Source organism: Trichechus manatus, unplaced genomic scaffold, assembly GCF_000243295.1.
Source record: "Trichechus manatus latirostris isolate Lorelei unplaced genomic scaffold, TriManLat1.0 scaffold00031, whole genome shotgun sequence".
NCBI classification, from domain to species: Eukaryota; Metazoa; Chordata; class Mammalia; order Sirenia; family Trichechidae; genus Trichechus; species Trichechus manatus.
The window spans coordinates 4,866,308-4,885,755 of NW_004443967.1; the positions used below are offsets into that span (position 1 = coordinate 4,866,308).

The 19,448-nt window shown below is 36.9% G+C and overlaps 1 protein-coding gene across 1 annotated transcript in view; it reads left to right on the forward strand.

The window, feature by feature from the left end:
- The window catches only part of TDRD1 (tudor domain containing 1), a 52,202-nt gene extending 33,828 nt beyond the window's left edge, over nt 1-18,374 (forward strand). The window contains exons 13-22 of the mRNA XM_023729892.1: nt 163-405; nt 798-935; nt 8,198-8,308; nt 10,979-11,254; nt 11,771-11,890; nt 13,020-13,136; nt 15,869-16,036; nt 17,276-17,503; nt 18,079-18,125; nt 18,209-18,374. Coding sequence (XP_023585660.1) covers nt 163-405; nt 798-935; nt 8,198-8,308; nt 10,979-11,254; nt 11,771-11,890; nt 13,020-13,136; nt 15,869-16,036; nt 17,276-17,503; nt 18,079-18,125; nt 18,209-18,301 — 1,541 coding nt within the window. The 3' untranslated portion in view covers nt 18,302-18,374. The remainder of the gene's footprint in view (nt 1-162; nt 406-797; nt 936-8,197; nt 8,309-10,978; nt 11,255-11,770; nt 11,891-13,019; nt 13,137-15,868; nt 16,037-17,275; nt 17,504-18,078; nt 18,126-18,208) is intronic.
- The last annotated feature ends 1,074 nt before the right edge of the window (nt 18,375-19,448 follow it).

A 19,448-nucleotide genomic window follows, 5' to 3' on the forward strand; every position in this document is an offset into this window, starting at 1 on the left:
CATCAGCTTCCTACTCCCCTTCTGCCTTCTGGGCCTTGTCACTGGACTCCTGTACCTCGTTACTCTCATGGTTTTACTGGGCTGTCCACTCGCATAGAGCCTAAATTTTTAAGTGCTTGCTTGTAAGAAATACTTTACCATTCTTTAAAAACTCTCCGTTAGGAGTAAAGCCATCATTAGGAATTTGGACTCCAGAAGCTGTTTGTCTGATGAAAAAAATTGTACAGAACAAAATGGTCACAGTGAAAGTGGTGGACAAGCTGGAAAATAGTTCTCTGGTGGAGCTTACGGATAAGTCCGTGACGCCTAACGTCAGTGTTACTAAAGTTCTAACAGAAGCAGGCTTTGCCATGGGCGAGAAAGGAATAGTGACAAATAAAGCCAGCGACATGAAAGAAGCCACTGGTAAGTGAGATGTATAGCAGGTAATGTCTGTACTGGGGTTTAGATGGCTCTGTAAATGTGTGGGTTCTCGTGCTTTTGAGAAGAACTGACATTGAGTGCCTTCTTTTAAAATCAAGCATTATTCTAAATACACTTAAGAGTTTAGAAAACTGGAAATTTTTTGAAAGTTTTCTGGGTCACTGGCATCAGAAGAATCATCAGAAATGTGAATTTGAAATTCAGTGAGGTAATAACCGTTAATTTTAAGACTGACTGATTAATTTTCTGATAAAGTCACTCAGAAAGTCACTGGAAATTCAGTTCTTCAAAAGCAGATTCTTCAGTGCCCATCCCCTGACCTCTCACTGCCTCTCTGGCCATTTGTTTTGCAAAGTGTCCGTTTATTTTCACAGTTTCTTTGGATGTAGAAGCAAAAACAAGTCCATTGGAGTGGACATGGGTTGAACTTGCTGTTGACCAAACAGTAGATGTTGTAGTCTGTATGATATATAGCCCTGGAGAGTTTTATTGCCATGTGCTTAAAGAGGATGGTAAGTTGACTCTTCACCTTTCTTTTTATAACTACATTGGTGTAAATAATAATTTGATTTAGAGGAGTTTATTACTATTAAAAGCACTCTCTTTAAGAAGGGCTAAATGGATATAGAAAGATTTTATTGTGTTTTAAGTCATTATTCCTACTTTCACCAATCTCTCTTTATATTTAAATTGGTATAGATTTCACAAAATGTCTCCTAAATTCATTTTTGAAAATTAAGTTGTTAATTTTATTGAACTATAGCCTACACAGAGGTAAGTGCACAAATAAGAGTCTAGCATGATGAATTATCACAATGTCAACACACTTGTATAACCAGCATCTAGGTCAAGAAATAAAGCATTAGCAGTATCCCAGAAGTTTCCTTCACGTTTCATCTGATCTCTACCCCTTCTTCTTTCAAAAATAAACACTATCCTGCCTTCTAATAGAATAAATTAGTTTCTCCTGTTTCTGAACTGTATGTAAGTGGGGTCGTACAGTATGTACTCTTCTGTGCCTTGCTGTGAGATTGATCCATTGTTTTTACTTGTAGCTGTAGCTCGTTCTTTATGTTGCTAAGAGTGTTCCGTTGCATGAGTGTACCGCAGTTCATTACTCCTTTCTACTCTTGATCATTTGGGTTGTTTCCAGTTTGGACCTATAAAATGATGTTGCTGTGAACATTCCTGTCCAAATCTTTTGCACATGTGCGTGCATTCCCATTGGGCATTTAACTAGGAGTGAAATTACAGGGTCTTGAAGGGTATGGAGCCCTCGTGGCGCAAATGTTTCAGTGCTCCGCTGCTAACTGAAAGGTTGATGGTTCGAACCCACCCAGCGGCTCCACGGGAGAAAAACTTGGTGATCTGTCCTTATAAAGATTACAGCCAAGAAAGTCCTATAGGGCAGTTCTTCTCTATTACATGGGATTGCTTTGAGTTGAAATCAACTTGACAGCACCTAACAACAAACGGTACGTGCATTTTAAGCTTTGGTCAATGAATGCTGAAGAGTTTTCCAAAGTGATTATGACAGATTACATACTCTCAGTTTGAGAGTTCTAGCTGCTCCACATCGTCGTAAACACTATGTTTTCTGTCCTTATCATTTGACTCATTCTGGTGAGCATTGTTAATTGTAATTTTCCTAAATCTTGATTTCTAGTTTAACATCAAATGAGGATGTTAAACAAGATAACTAAGTCTCTGTCTAGCCCCCAAATTCTGAGATTTGTCATCCCTTCATTCAGAATCGTCTGGTAGGCTACTACTATGTATAAGATAAAATTCAAATTTTTAAAGTTCCTTTTTACTTATTTTCATAAGTGATTGTACAAGCGTATGGTACAAAAAAGAGAACTTAAAAAGGAGTATATAGTGGAAAAGAGTTTCCCACTTCCTCCTCTCAATTTTATAAATATCCTTCCAGAGGTACTCTTAGGTTGTTACTGTTGTTGATTCGGACTCTTGGTAACCTCACATGTGCAGAGCAGAACTGCTCCATTTAGGGGTTTCAAGGCTCTGACCTTTTAGAAGCACATTGCCAGGCCTTTCTTCTGAAGTGCCACTGGATGGGTACAAACCGCCAACCTTTCGGCTAGTAGTTGAGTGCTTAACTGTTTGCGCCACCCAGGGACTTTCCTCTGTTACTAACATCTTACATAATCATGGTACATTTGTTACAACTAAGAAACCAACATTAGTATATTATTATTAATGAAACTCCAGACTGTATTTGGATTTGACTAGATTTCCCCCTCATATCCTTTATCTATTCCAGGATCTAATCGGTGAGACCACATTGATGCATAGTTACGATTCTTTCTAATGATTATCTGGTATCCCATTGTATGGACTTACTCTAATTTAATTAACTTAGTTATGGATGAATAAGAGGTTTCCAAGCATTTTCCTTGTAAACCGAAAATATCCCCTGAAGTCTTCTTAAAACTAAACGGTTTTTTGGCTTAACTAATAAAGAATGTCTGCTTTGAGCATTGTACTCTTTTAAGATTAAGGGTAGGGTTGACAACAGCAACTCAAAAGATTAGATAGAAATTTAGGGAGCAGTGAGTTTGTTAATGGGGGAGGGACAACTCGGGAAAGGAGGGTTAGAGTGGTTTCATAACTTGAACAATGTAATCAATCAGTGGCATCACTAGGGAGGTGCGGGGGTGTGTACCACACCAGGTGGCACTGTCAGAGGGGGTGACACCGAAATGACTGTCTATAAAATTTTTGTGCAGTGTTTCAACATAAATTTATTATTTTTTATAAAAATATCCCTGTAGTTACAACAACAAAGACATTTTTTGTAAGCCCAGCTTACATGTATCAATTTACCTATAAGGCTAAAACTCTGTGGTAATTTACTTTTTGAACGTTCTAACGCATGCTGCTCAGAGCTTCATTATTTCCTAATTACAAGGATGCTTTGAATCACGTGGTTTTGTCTGCATGTGCTACAAGCATACAGTGTTGTTTTTGTTGCTGCCAGTATTTTTATAGTCACTGATTTTGTCAGATTTTCCTGGTGTTTTAGCTGCAATAATGTGGTAATTAGTATTTGAGAACCTATGCCAATAACTTTTTTGAGAGTGAAGTAGTAATTGAAAGAAAGAGTGTTATATGAGAATTACAATTTACAAGTAACCTTAGTACAAAAAACATTAGTAAGGATTCTGCCCCCACATGTCGTACTGTGGGGCTTGCATGTTGCTGTGATGCCGGACGCTCAGCCACCAGTATTCACATACCACCAGGGTCTCCCATGGTGGACACGTTTCACCTGAGCTTCCAGACTAAGACAGACTAGGAAGAAGGACCCGGCAGTCTACTTCTGAAGAGAATTAGTCAGTGAAAACCTTATGAATAGCTGTGGAACATCGTCTGATACAGTGCTGGAAGGTAAGCCACTCAGGTTTGGAAGTCACTCAAAAGACAACTGGGGAAGAGCTGCCTCCTCAAAGTAGAGTTGACCTTAATAACATGAATGAAGTCAATCTAGGAAAATTGGAAATTGTCAGAAATGAAATGGAATGCATAAACATTGATATCCTAGGCATTAGTGAGCTGAAATGGACTGGTACTGGCCATTTTGAATCAGACAATCACATAGTCTACTATGCTGGGAATGACAACTTGAAGAGGAATGGCGTTGAATTCATCGTCAAAAAGAACATTTCAAGATCTATCCTGAAGTACAGCACTGTCAGTGATAGGATAATATCCATACACCTACAAAGAAGACCAGTTAATACGACTATTATTCAAATGTATCCTGATTGCATGTATTATTCAAATTTATGCAAATTGATTGAACATGCAATCAGGATGCACTGATAGTTACTGGTGATTGGAATGCAAAAGTTGGAAACGAAGAAGGATCAGTAGTTGGAAAATATGGCCTTGGTGATAGAAACGATGCTAGAGATCGCATGATAGAATTTTGCAAAACCAATGACTTCTTCATTGCAAATACCTTTTTTCACCAACATAAATGGCGGCTGTACACATGGACATAGACAGGTGGAATACACAGGAATCAAATCGACTATATCTGTGGAAAGAGACGATGGAAACGCTCAATAACATTGGTCAGAACAAGGCCAGGGGCCGACTGCAGAACAGACCATCAGCTGCTCGTATGCAAGTTCAAGTTGCAACTGTAGAAAATTAGAACAAGTGCACAATAGTCAAAGTATGACCTTGAGTATATCCCACCTGAATTTAGAGACCATCTCAAGAATAGATTTGACACGTTGAACACTAATGATCAAAGACCAGACGAGTTGTGGAATGACATCAAGGACATCATACATGAAGAAAGGACTAGGTCATTAAAAAGACAGGAAAGAAAGAAAAGACCAAAATAGATGTCAGAAGAGACTCTGAAACTTGCTTTTGAACGTCGAGTAGCTAAAGCAAAAGGAAGAAATGATGAAGTAAAAGAACTGAACAGAAAATTTCAAAGGGCAGCTTGAGAAGACAAAGTAAAGTATTATAATGACATTTGCAAAGAGCTGGAGACAGAAACCCAAAAGGGAAGAACATGCTCTGCATTTCTCAAGCTGAGAGAACTGAAGAAAAAATTCAAGCCTCAAGTTGCAATAGTGAAGGATTCTATGCGGAAAATATTAAATGACACAGGAAGCATCAAAAGAAGATGGAAGGAATACACAGAGTCATTATACCAAAAAGAATTGTTTGACGTTCAACCATTTCAAGAGGCAGCATATGATCAGGAACCGATGGTACTGAAGGAGGAAGTCCAAAGTGCACTTGAAGACATTGGCGGAAAACAGAGCTCCAGGAATTGATGGAATATCAGTTGAGATGTTTCAACAAATGGATGCAGTGCTGTAAGTACTCACTTGTTTATGCCAAGAAATTTGGATGACAGCTACCTGGCCAGCTGACTGGAAGAGATTCATAGTTATGCCTATTCCCAAGAAAGGTGATCCAGTCGAATGCGGAAGTTATCAAACAATATCATTAATACCATACGCAAGTAAAATTTTGCTGAAGATCATTCAAAAGTGGCTGCTGCAGTATATCGACAGGGAACTACCAGAAATTTAGGCTGGATTCAGAAGAGGACGTGGAACCAGGGATATCATTGCTGATGTCAGATGGATCCTGACTGAAAGCAGAGAATACCAGAAAGATGTTCACCTGTGTTTTATTGACTATGCAAAGGCATTTGTTATGTGGATCATAAAAAATTATGGATAACATTGCGAAGAATGGAAATTCCAGAACACTTAATTGTGCCCATGAGTAATCTGTACACAGATCAAGAGGCAGTTTTTCCAACAGAACGAGGGGATTCTGCGTGGTTTAAAGTCAGGAAAGGTGTGCATCAGGGTTGCATCCTTTCACCATACCTATTCAGTCTTCATGCTAAGCAATAATCTGAGAAGCTGGACTATATGAAGAACAGGGCTTCAGGATTGGAGAAAGACTCATTAACAAGCTGCGATATACAGATGACACAACCTTGCTTGCTGAAAGTGAAGAGGACTTGAAGCACTTACTGATGAAGATCAAAGACCACAGCCTTCAGTATGGATTACATCTCAATGTAAGACAGAAATCCTCATAACTGGACCAAAAGCAACATCATGGTAAGTGGAGAAAAGAGTGAAGTTGTCAAGGATTTCATTTTACTTGGATCCACAATCGGCACTCATGGAAGCAGCAGTCAAGAAATCAAAAGACACATCGCATTGGGCAAATCTGCTGCAGAAGACCTCTTTAAAGCGTTGAAAAGCAAAGATGTCACCTTGAAGACTAAGGTGCGCCTGACCCAAGCCATGGTATTTTCAGTCGCATCATATGCATGCAAAAGCTGGACATTGAATAAGGAAGACCAAAGAATTGACACCTTTGGATTGTGGTGTTGGTGAAGAATATTGAATATACCATGGACTGCCAAAAGAATGAACAGATCTGTCTTGGAAGAAGTACAACCAGAATGCTTCTTAGAAGCAAGGATGGCGAGACTAGGTCTTACGTACTTTGGACGTGTTGTCAGGAGGGATCAGTCCCTGGAGAAGGACATCATGCTTGGTAAAGTAGAGGGTCAGCAAAGAGGAAGACCCTCAACGAGATGGATTGACACAGTGGAGGCAACAATGGGCTCAAGCATAACAAGGTTTGTGAGCATGGCGCAGGACCAGGTGGTGTTTCATTCTTTGGTGCATGGGGTTGCTGTGAGTCAGAACCGACTCAACGGCACCTAACAGCAACGCAGCAAGGATTCCATATGGTCTGGTATGGGAGGAGATCCGTGGGGCAGAGTGGTGACGCCATGAGTTACTGCACTGGGTGACACCAACCCTAGTGATGCCACTGTAATCAGTGTCACTGAATTGTACATGTAGAAATTGTTGAGTGGTGTGTGTTCTGTGTATATATTCTCAACAACAAAAATAAAATAAATTATAAAAAACAAAAAATAATCCTTGACCTCTGTGACTTGTACATCTGAGAGTATATCCTTGGAACAAATTCCTGAAATTGTAATTATTAGGTGAAAGGATGTGTGTGATTGCAACTTTGAGAGTGTCCTTCGTAGAAGTTGGCCAAGATAATTCCTAACAGCAGTGCGTCAGAGTGCGTTTCCCCATGTCACTTTCTGTAAGTGTCCTTAAACTTTTTATTTTGGCTGATTTGAAAGGTGAAAATGCTAACTCCTTATATTTAATCTTCATTTCTGTGAATGGGCCCTTGTCACATATTTTAAAAGTTTTTCTTTTCCTTCTTCTATAGTGGTTCAAATTCCTTTGCAGGTAGTCCCCATCTTATGACAGGGTTCTGTTCCGACAGCTCCATCATGAGTTGGTTCTTACGTAAGTCAAATACTTTTCTTTCCCCTGACAATTCTGTCGTAATTCGATTCTGACCTAAGTCAGATACTGTATTTTTTTTTTAATTTTCCTTATCATTGCCTTTTATTATCAGTATCTTTATAAATCTGATCTTCTTTATTTGTCTTTGAACATCTGTGTATGAACATCTGAGAATAACATCAGCAAGTTATGAGCTGTGACATTGTATGTAGTACACATTACTAATGATAGGATATACCCCCCCAAAACAAACAAAAAAAGTTGTAAGTGCAGTTCGTGGTAACTGAAATCCGTCGTTAAGTCGGGGACTACCTGTACTTGGCATTTTAAAGCTCTCCATGGTCTGAGTCTTTCCACCATATCTGGTGTTTCTCTTCAGTGGCTCACCTTTCCCCTTCTCTGCTTCTCCATACTGCTTCCCACCAAGTATTTTTTGGCTGCTTCATTCTGTAAACTTAGCCTCAGAGCTGCTATCTGGAATCCCCTCTCCTTTTCCATCAAATATGTCACATTTCAAATTTCTGTGAAGCCTCTAGCACACAGAGCTCACCTCTCTGAATTTCTTTAGTAAACATTATCTGTACCATTCATGTAGTGATTATATCTACTTCAAGACAGCTTTTATGTAACCTTTCTTTCTGTTGGACTTCTGCACTGTTTCCTTGTCCACATGCAAAGCTCATGCTCTAGTATACTGGTAATAATGTCACAGTCATGTCACCATGCCCAGTAAATCATTGGTTTTGGGTTGATTCAGAGTATTAAGTAAATAACTCATTTGGCCAATTAATTTTTTAATAAGGAAGAGGGAAAAGCATTTTGAGATTTTATGGTTAAAACATTTTCTTTCTTTAAAGGAAATTCTGTGTTCTACGTGTTTGTTTTTTAACACTAAATGCAGCGTGTGTATTGTATTTCAGCTTTAAATAAACTCAGTGATTTGAACAAATCACTAGCAGAGTATTGCCAGCGGGAGTTGCCTGATGGTTTTAAGCCAGAAATAGGACAACCTTGTTGTGCTGTTTTTGCAGGTGAGTTGCAGTTGGTGTGATCTTGACTTTATTAGAACCTTATTTTTAGTGTGTACTTCTTCCTGAAGCTTCAGCAGTTATTTTTCACAACCAAGATTAAATGAATGCTTAAGATGTTGTGTGTTTTTCTTTCTCTCTTTGTAACAAGGAACCCCCAAATGGTACTTTCTCACCTAAACTGTGTTAAACATTATTTTAATGCTTTTCTTTCCGGAATTTCTGGTAATAAAATAAGTTAGATAATGGAAGGACTATTCTCCACAGGCTCAGTGTTTCTTCTGGTCACTCTGTGCATGTTTGTCTTGAAAATATATTTGATGAAATACCTTGATTTCATTGCAAGAATTTCTGCTATTTATTTTTATATTATTTTACCAAATACCAAGTAAAACAGTCTAAGCCATTAGTGATAAGAGTGTTGTCAGTATCAAAGTTGATTAAATTTTACTTTCACATTCTGTTCATTGGATATGTTACGAATGAAATCCTTATATTAGATGTAAAAATTTGGTGCTGTGAAATTTTTTGGAGATATTCTAAAAATAAATTTTGAGAATTCTTATAGGAATTTTTGAATGAAAAGTAAAGACATCATCTGAGGAAGAGAGCAAGTTTATTAGCTACTAGACAAAGGATGTCTTTTTCAGGATGAAAATTTCAAATGTTAATAGAAAGGAAATATTCCCTGTTAAAACCTTTGTGTTAAATCTAGGTGATGGTAATTGGTACCGTGCCTTAGTCAAGGAAATCTTACCAAATGGGAACGCTAAAGTACATTTTGTGGATTATGGAAACATCGAAGAAGTTACTGCAGATGAGCTTCAAACAATCTCATCGAAATTTTTGAAACTTCCATTTCAAGGGATACAGTGTTGGTTAGTAGGTATGGTGCAGAATAAGAGATTTTCTCAACTGTCTTCTAATGCTTTTAGGGTCTATAAGCTTCTAAGTATTAATATCTGTAATTTTAGGGTTTTGTGTAAATTAGATGATTCTGCTTCATATTAAAAAATTTAGAAATGTGTTTTTTAAAGATACTGAGCCGAATGCCCAGTGTTCATGGCAGAGGAGGGAAGCAGCTGCTTTTCTGTACAACTGATAGGGATGAAAACAGGAATGACTTTCCTGAAGGCATTAGGCAGGATTGCTTTAGAGTCTCAGCGATTCATACCTTTTCATTTAGCACTTTTACCACTAGTAATTTATCCCAAAGAAGTCATCTTGGAATTGCACAAAGTTCAGCTACAGGGAAATTCATTATAGTGTTGTTAATAACAGCAAAACAACCTAAATAGCCAGTAATAGAGGATTGGCTAAATGATGATCCATATAATAAATAATAATACCTTTTTCATAGAGTTATTGTGAGGATTAACTGAATGTTTAGAACAGGGCCTAGAACTCAGAAAGTTCTATTTAAGTGTTTTTCTGTTATTACATAGTCATTAAAATGATGTTAAGTATATGTTACTGATACGAAGAATTGTTCATGATTTAAGTGAAGAAAGCAAGTTGTAAAGACTCAGGATAGCATTGTGATTAAGAGCACAGACTCTGGAACCAGCTCTGCTACCTACTAGTTTTGAGACCTTAGGCAAATTATTTAAACTGGAAAATGTTAAGACTTTCCACAAGGAGTCATTAAGAATAAAAGAGATTAAAAAAATCGTAAAGTACTTAAACAGTGCTTGTCGTTACACTTGTAAGTTACTATAATTATTATGAAATTACAATAAAAATTATATTTTAAATTATGTATCTTGATTTACAATATTAATTTCCCTTTATAAGAGAATATGTGTATGTGCACATGTGTATATCTCCATCTGCACATGAAAATTGTTGATGGTTGGATACCAGAATGTTAATAGTAGTCATGTCTAGAAGCATAAATGTTTCCATTTTTTATTTTGTATTTTCCTTATCTGTTTTGTTTTCTACTTATTCTATAGTAAATATGTTTCAGGTGTTTTTTTTTTTTTTTTTTAAGTTACCATGTTTTATATCAATGTTTCTCAAAATGTGATCCCCAAACCAGCAGGATCAACATGACGGCTTATTAAAAAATGCAGATTCTCAGTCCAGATGCCAGACCCACTAAATTAAAAACTCTAGGCTGGGACCCTACAATCTGTGTGTTAACAAGCCTCTAGGTGATTCCAACACAAGCCAAAGTGTGAGAATCACTGTGTTATGCAAATAAGGGTGTAAGTTATAATTACCTAAGAAAAATAATTTATGGTTAAGTAATTTAAAATGACAGGTTGAAATTATCATTAGAAAACTGTCCACAAAAGTGAAAGAGTTGACAGCTGACATCTGTTAGCAGCATAATTGGTAATTCATCCTTGTGTGTGTAACAACACAAGGGTGGATTCTAAAAGAAAGAATAATCCTATTTTTGCCTATTGGAGAAGTTCCAGGTGAAAATATGTTAGTGGGGAAAGTAAAGGAAGATCCTGAGCCTTCTAAAACCCTAGTGGTATGTTTGCAAATGCATTATCTGTAGCTCGGGCATGGAGTATATAGATACATAATTGAATATTGAAAAAAGATACTCAAAATTGCTGACCTGAATGGTAAACTTGGAAGGACCTAGTCCTGGGTACTGTTGAAGCAAAAATGCAGCTCGTGTACAGAATTATTTTTAATGCCGTTGTTGCTTTCCAGATGTACAGCCTAGAAACAAACACTGGACTAGAGAAGCCATAGCAAGATTTCAGATGTGTGTCGCAGGGATAAAACTCCATGCCAGAGTGGTTGAAATCACCGAAGATGGAGTGGGAATTGAACTCACTGATCTTTCCACTTCTTATCCCAGAATAATCAGTGATGTTCTGATTGGTGAAGATCTGGTTTTAACAACTGGTTCACCACCTAAAGACTTGCCAAGTAACAGACCTGTTGATAAATGTGATCTTCAAATTGATGCCCAGGGACCTCAGGGTAATGTTTTTTTAACCTTTTATTCATTTAAACTTATATTATCCTTTGTTTTTATAGGCTATGGAAAATTTCTTATCCTAAAATTATCTAAATCCTGTAGAAATAGGCTTTGTAGAAATAGATTAATAGGTTATTAAAGCTAATTTAATGTTAATTTAGTATTAAAACATTAAACACTATACTTGTTTTCAATGTATTTATCAGGTAAACCTGTATCCTATAGCTATGAATTCCTTAAAGCTTGAATAAAATTTAAGAATTACACTAAATATGCAATATACTAGAGGAGTATGATCATTCAAGGATTCTCATTGTAGATGGAACTTTTCTTGTAATGCCCAGAAAATCGCTCAAGTAGAGTAGATTATTTTGTGAAAATACAATCTTTGATTTGGGCAGTTGCTTCACGTCAGTAATCAGTTGATGAACAGATTATTGACTGAATAAATAGATAACTGGGAAAGAATACTAAATTTTATCTATTTCATGTGAGACCTATGTTTTATATATTTTTAGCCATCTCTTCAGCTGAGCAATGGAAGACGATAGAATTTCCAGTTAATAAAATTGTACAAGCAAACATATTAGAAATCATAAACCCAAACTTGTTTTATGCTTTACCAAATGAGATGCCAGGTAAGAAAAATTTGAGACATATGTATGTTTATCTTTTTAACTGTATAGCAGAAGTGCTTATCATGAACTCCTTTGAAGATGGCGGCAAGGAGAGTCATGGTGTTTGTTTCAGTCATCATTTTAAGGAAGAATAGATCATAGAAACACTTAAGGCAAATTTATTTGTAAAAACACAAATGCAAACAGCAGGCAATGCCTTGTAATCAGCACTTGCTCAGCCTGGTCTTTTTATAACAAAAAAGTATTCTTAATTACTGTACTATCTCTTGTTTAAAAACAAGAATGTATTTATCTACACTGAAATGTATTTATAAGCTAACCTTCTACAACCATTTAAGAGAATATGAACCAAAACTACTTTAGACATTTTTAAAAGACTACTTTTTTAATCAGACCGTAATCATAGCTTTTCTGTGTCTTAGAGACTTAGAAAGAAATGTTTTACCCTAGACCAAGTCATGAAGAAAAATAGCATCCAAAAATTGACTTTCAGTTTTCCTTTTTTGCTTCATGGAAAACTTGAATGTATTTGAATTTATCCTTGTAGAATCAGAAGGAGAGTTAGTGCAAATTGGGTGGTATCTATTTAAGTTGCAGGCACTTTAAGGCTGAAAATGAACATTTGTTTCCAATGGTCAAACCTAAAATTAGTGGTGATACCAATAACTGCTGTGAAGTTTGTCTCCAATATTATAAATAATCATCTTTAATTTGTATAGTAGAAAGCAGGGGGTTAGGATTATTTGGTCCTGACAATAACATGGGATAATGAACTGGAAGTACTATTGAGGATAATTTTGCTTTATTTCATTAAATATAATGCACTTTCTGAAAAGTACATGAAACTGTTGTTAAGAATACAGCTCAGTGAGCTTTCACAAAGTGAACACACTTTATAATCCCCCCGATCAGGAAATGAGCATACCAGAGGCTTTCCTCCTGTCCCTCTTAGTATTGCATCTTTTTCACAGAAGATAACCAATGGTGGTATATTTATTTTTTTAATTAAATGTGTATTTTAATATACAGTGTTTTTTGATTGAATGGACTAGACGTTCTTTTGTATACTGTTGTAAATAAAATAGCACTGGAAAGTTCTTAAAAAACGGTTGCTTTTTATGTATTTTAGAAGATCAGGAAAAACTCTGTATGCTGACAGTCGAATTGTTAGAATATTGCAATGCTCAGAAAAGCCCACCATCCTATAGTCCCAGAGTTGGAGATGCATGCTGTGCCAAATACACAAGTAAGGTTCTTTTCTATTAAAGGTAACACATTTTCCTGTCCTCTTTTATGTGAGGTTATGTAGCCTTTCTTTTAGATGCAAGTGTCATTTGATTAGATGGAGAAACTAAGAGGCAAAGTTGTGCTTTTAATTCATGTGTTTGGATCGTTTGGCTTTTCTCTGTCCCTTAGCTGTAGGTTAGGTTTAGGCAAGGATATAGGTAGATTCCTGTACTAGGAAATCTGCCAGTCTTTCTAGGTAACCAGCTCTGAACAACCATATTCTATTATGGTGGATCAGTAACTTCATATTTAAATTGCAAGTATTTATAGAGCTGTATGTGTGCATGTACTAAAAGAAGAAAGAAATGTGTCAGGGATTCAGACTTGTTGAAGTGGGTAGACTTTAGCCATTCTCCTGTTATTTAATATTTCATGTTGACAAGTTTCATTTGCTAGTATAAATGACATTTGCAGTGAATATTCTTGGGCAGAAATTTTGGTCACTGAGTACAAATATGTTAGGATGAATTTTCAGGAATGGAATTCCTAAGGCAAAGGATATATATTGTTTTATAAGTTCTAGAAGCATATTGCTCTCTGGGCATCTTAAAGAAGTGTCCCTATGTGCTGGGAGTTGGTGAGCAGGCTAGTTTCATCATTCCCTTGCCAACAATGGATGTTAAAATGCTTTCAGCCTGTTGCCCAAATAATGTCTCTGTTAATTCATTTGTAAGTTTAGATTTACAATTAAAATTGTTTGTTTAGTTTTATTTTTCTTTTATATGACAACTAGATCTACACTTTCTCTCTCTTTCTTCCCAGTAGAAATGTCATAATTTTTATTAGATAAGCATTCTGTATTAGTATTACTTAAACACTATTCCCAGCTGAGCCATGTATTATATACTGTAATTACTTTTTTCTTTTACGTGCTTTTCTATTTCAGTTAATATTCTGTATGTTTTCATTGATTATCCCCAGTTCTCTACATTTCTGTAAATTCCCTCAATACATCTAAAGACATCAGGTACTGTAACAATTTTTATCATTTTGGAAGCATCTTCAAGCCTTCTCACCTGCTCCTGTGTAGACTATTTGTCCTCCAGCCTGAGCTGTCCTTGTTTCTTGGATTTCTCTCCTACCCGACCTTGATGGCTAGACTTCTCCCTCCCTCCCCTTGTTTTCTCAATCCCCGGCTTCCCTTTTGATTTTCTCCAATATTTGGGTGCAGCCCATCCTCCAGAAGCTTCCTGAGAAGAGGTACATGTAAGATAAATTTCCTGTTACCCCCGCGTTTGAAAAGTCTTTGTTCTACCCTAGTAGTTAATTAATAGTTTGGCTGGATAAAGAATTCTAGGGTGGAGCTCATCTTCTCTTTAAAATTTTGAAAGCATTGCTTTATTGTCATTTAGCTGTTACTATTGCTTGTCAGAAGATAGATGTCATTCAGATTCTCCAATCTTTGTACAGATTTTTTTTCGTATCTGGAATTTTTAGTATCGTCCTCATCCCCTGTCTTTTTAAACGTATAATGTGACTTACTGTTGGTTTTCTTTCCACCATTTTGCTGGGCACTCGGTGGACATTTCATCTAGAATTTCATGGGCTTCATTTAATTCTGAGAAATTTTCCTGAATTAATTCTTTTATATCCTTCTTTTACTTCTGTTCTCTTTTAGGAACTCCAGGTATTCTAATGTTGGACTTGAACTCTTCTGCGAAATTTCCTTTTTTCACTTTCATCTTTTTTGTTCCGCTTTTAAAGAAATTTTCTCTTTCAGCTGTTTTTACTGAGTTTTTAAATGCTAATATCAGACTTCTAGTTTCAAGAGCTTTTCTGTTTGTTTTCTGAAGTTGTTTGTTTGTTTAAATGCCATCTCGTTTCAAGAATGGAATGCCATTTCTCCAAGGATTTTGATACCAGTCTTTTCATTTTCATTGTCTCATTCTTCCTTTGTCTCGGTTTCCTTCGGTTCCTTTTTTGTTTGTTTTGGTCTCTTCTTTCATGTTAGAAGTTTTCTTCAAATGCCTGGTTATCCTTTGCTGTTCACTTATTTAAGATGGGGCACTAAAAAGTTACTTGGAAGTTTCTTTGTGCTTGGGCAGGGCTTGTCCTTGGTGGCCCTCATTGTAGGGTGATCTGACTCTGCCATTTCTTTGGGGCTCCTGATGTTGGTATTTTGAGGTGCTTTCAGTTGGGATGGTTGTCTCCTGCCTGATCATGCTTTGCAGCAACTTAAAAATCGGTATCATGTATGAATGTGTTCATAAACTAAAAGGTCTATATAGATGTCTTGGGAAATAACTCTGTATCCTTTACCCAATCCTCGTTTTTAGTTCCACTTCTACTCCTACTTTTGAATGGGTGGTATCAGTTATTGAGCCTTGGGAGTCAGAGAGTTTTGAGATACAAACTTGGATGCTTCTGGGCTTCTCTACTGGCATTGTGCAATTCTGGGTTCTGCTGAGTCATTTCCATGCATCTGCTTTCTAGCTTCCAAAATTAGATTGTCTTCTCTTGTGGTTTTATGCCTTTTTCTTTTTAATCCAATTATTGTTTTTTGTTCATTTGTTTGGTTTCTTGTAGGATTTGAGAGGGAGTAGATGTGAATGCTTATATTTAATGTGGACTCTTTAACAAGAAATCTTCTCAGGAATTTTTAAGTGATTTGAATGTAACTTCAAATGATCATCTTAAGGGAAGAGAGGTCACTGAATGTACCTTCTTACCTGAGTTCCATCATATTTTCAGGTGATGATCTCTGGTACCGTGCCATTGTTCTGGGGACGTCAGAGGCTCATGTGAAAGTGCTCTATGTGGACTATGGAAACATTGAAACTCTGCCTCTTTCCAGAGTGCAGCCCATCACCACCAGCCACCTGGAGCTTCCTTTCCAAATTATCAGATGTTCATTCGAAGGTAGACAGTTAAGTCACTCTCTAATTTGAGTGTCTGTGGGATTTTTTCCTATGATTTATGGCTGTAAATCTGAATCAAATGGGTATTTTAAGTAACTGCTTATATTTCTAAACATTAAGCAGGGTTAACAAATTTCACCTTTTTTATCTTTAATTCTCACAAAAACTATTTTCAGTTAGTCTGTCTTTGGTCAGCGAAAAAGAGGAAGACCCTCAATGAGATGGACTGACATAGTGGCTGCAACAGTGGGCTCAAACATAGCAATGATTGCGAGGGTGGTACAGGACTGGGCAGTGTTTCGTTCTGTTTATAGGGTCGCTATGAGTCAGAGTATACTCAGCAGCACCTAACAACCTAGCGATGTCTTTGTTTTACAGATTAGTTTCAAAACATGAAGGTTCAGAGATTGTGTTTTGCCCTGGGTTGCAAAGCTAGTAAGTGGCAGGACCAGGCTTAAGAACCGTGTCATCTGACCTTTTATCTGGAGGTGTTTCTTCCCTGTCACAGCTCTCTCTTTAGAGACTAAAAACCACAACCATTTGCCGTCAGGTTGACTCTGACTCATGGCAGCCTCAAGTGTATCAGAATAGAACTGTGTTCCATAGTGTTTTCAATGATTGGCTTTTCAGAAGTAGGTGAGGCCTTTCTTGCAAGGCGACCCTGGGTGAACTTGAACCACCAACCTTTCCATTTGCGTCACCCAGGACTTCTTTAGAGACTAGAAGTATTCAAATGACACGTTTTTTTTGGCTGCCTTACTGTGCATTCTAAATCTGCATGTATTTGTCTTTTCAGTTGGAATTTGAATGAAGTGAACTAAATGCTAAAAAGGCTTTTTACTGTTACTCCTGATTTCCTTTCCCAGAAATCCTAGCAGATAATATCACACTAGTTGCTTCATAGACTGCTTTGGTTTTGACTCAGAGAGTGAGCTGGAAAATTGTCTTTATTTATTGTTTGTTTCTCCCCTCCAGGATGTATGTCCATTAGGACAGAAATTTTCTGTTCTGTGCCCTCTAGATCTAGATTAGTGCTTGACACAGAGTAGCTGATCAATAAACATTTACTAAATAAATTTAATTTTTCTGAATGCAACAGCAGTAGTACATCAAAGCATACCTAAACCCAGATAAAAATCAGTAAATATTTTGTCTGTTATCCTAAGATCAGATAATTTATCTAAATACCATCTTATTTAAAGAGACTTGAAGCTTAACTGTAATATTTCATTTCTTCTAGGACTAATGGAATTGAATGGAAGCTGTTCTCAATTAATAATAGAGCTGTTAAAAAATTTCATGTTGAACCAGAAAGTAATGATTTCTGTAAAAGGAGTTAACAAGAATGTCCATACCGTGTCAGTTGAGAAGTGTTCAGAGAACGGTCCTGTTAATACAGCTGATAAGCTGGTGATGCGTGGGCTAGCACAAAACAGCACATCTCGGAAGCAAGGTGCTTTTAATAAAGGTATTTTCTTCAGCTTTAATTGATAACAGATGTAATTCAGCTAATTACTGCCTGTGGCCACATTCCCCTCTTCCCCCTCCTTTAGAAAGGGTGAGGCAGCGCTCTGATTCCTGCTGCCACCTCAGAGGAGCTGCCTGGGTGGAAGCAGTCCACCCTGTCGGGATTTTCCCGAGGTCGGGCTTGAGCAGTATCGTCACTGTGACTGACGCTGAGCGCTTTAAGAATGTCAAGCATTCTGCATGCCCCTTACTTCCAACTTATTTTTGATCCTGGTCACAGTGAGAAGAAAGCATATTTTTGAGATTGGATCTTACTGGTATTTCATAAGATTTTTTTTTTTTTTTTGGCAAAATAAATTTCCCATGTACCGTAAGCAAAGACCTAAACTTTGGGTATGAGGGCATTAATTTGGTAAAATTCAGGTCACCGTAGGTAGAGAACTTCAAAGCCCAAATGAAAAGTCCTTTGTAATTGGAACTCATGCCCAAGGGCCAAATCTGTGTATGTTCAAACTCTTTTAAGTTTTTTTGTTATTTGTATTCTGTTATCTAATGGCTTCCTGTATTTGTTTTTAGAGAAGCCATGCAGGGTGAATTGCTGCTGCACAGAGTTACGGAAACAAGTGAGTACAATTTCCTTTCAGTGAAATTATACTCCTACTAAAGTGTTAGAAATTAAATAATGCTGTTTCTTTTTCACTCATAGGTTGAAAAACATGAACAGATTCTCCGCTTTCTGTTAAACAACCCAACCAATCTAAACAAATTTGTTGAAATGAAAAAACTATTAAAAAGTTAAGTAAGTTCACTTTTGATGTCCTTGCCACCTCTGTAACCATGGATAGGGCCATATCCAGTCATATTGTCAGGACTGACCTAATTGAGTGAAGCACATAGGAATGCGGTACCTTGTTTTGTGATCTGATGGTCTGGGGTTCGGTTGTAATCTTGTTGCCGTCGTCCTAGGTCTTATTTATTACTGCTCATGGAACTGAGCTCCAGGGTGTTCAGGTTGCAACAACTTTTACTTGTTGTTGTTTGCTTTTGAGAATGCTCATGTTTTTGATAACATTGAGGGACTTGTAAAAATGGTTGAGGTAAAGCGTTGTCTCAATTCTGTGCGTCTAGGTTTGATGTTAATTCTTCAGTTGTACACATTCCTATAAAAATGTTTAGCACTGTTTGCGAAGAGGTTATAAATGGGGCAAAGAATGGAAATTGGGCTGCACTGGCGGTATATTTCATATCAAAACAAAACATACTCCCCTCTTGTGGTTGTGGAGATTCTAGAGCATATTGGCGAGCTTTAAGCCAATAGTTCCCCACTTGTTTACTATCCAGGACCCTTTGTCTAAGATGGCCCTCAGAAATTACTTTGTGATCAAAGCCATTTAGAACTTCTGGTCAAAATGAAGTTACCTTTCTTACCACTTGGAGTTAATATAATTTTACCAAAAGCAGAGAACTTTGATTTACTTAATATACGCACCCTTGTTGGCTAAAGTTTAATTTATATTAGACCATTAGGAAGTAATTTAATAAGAGGTTGTATTGCTGTCTTTGTGGATCTCTAGGAGTGTGGTAACTCAAGTAGGGACCTCCTGTGTTAAAACATTCCATGTGGTAATGTATCATTGTTTAATTTTTGTTTTTATGAACGTACAGGTGAGTTCTGAGCTAAATATTATTAATGCAAGATCAGCAGTTTTGATTCTCGTGATTTATTTCCTTTACAACTTTTGGGTTATTTTTAATGAAGGCTGATTCACAGTTGCAGTTAGAATTTTCAGTCCATCAGTTGTTTGGAACACTAATACATTAAGTTTTAATATTGACTAGTGTTTTGTGTACTTGAGTTTAAAATCTTAAATTTGTTGAAAGTTTTAATTTCATAGATTAATAAACATGCAATGAACGACACGAACTTCTGAAACTTAGTCCTAGCA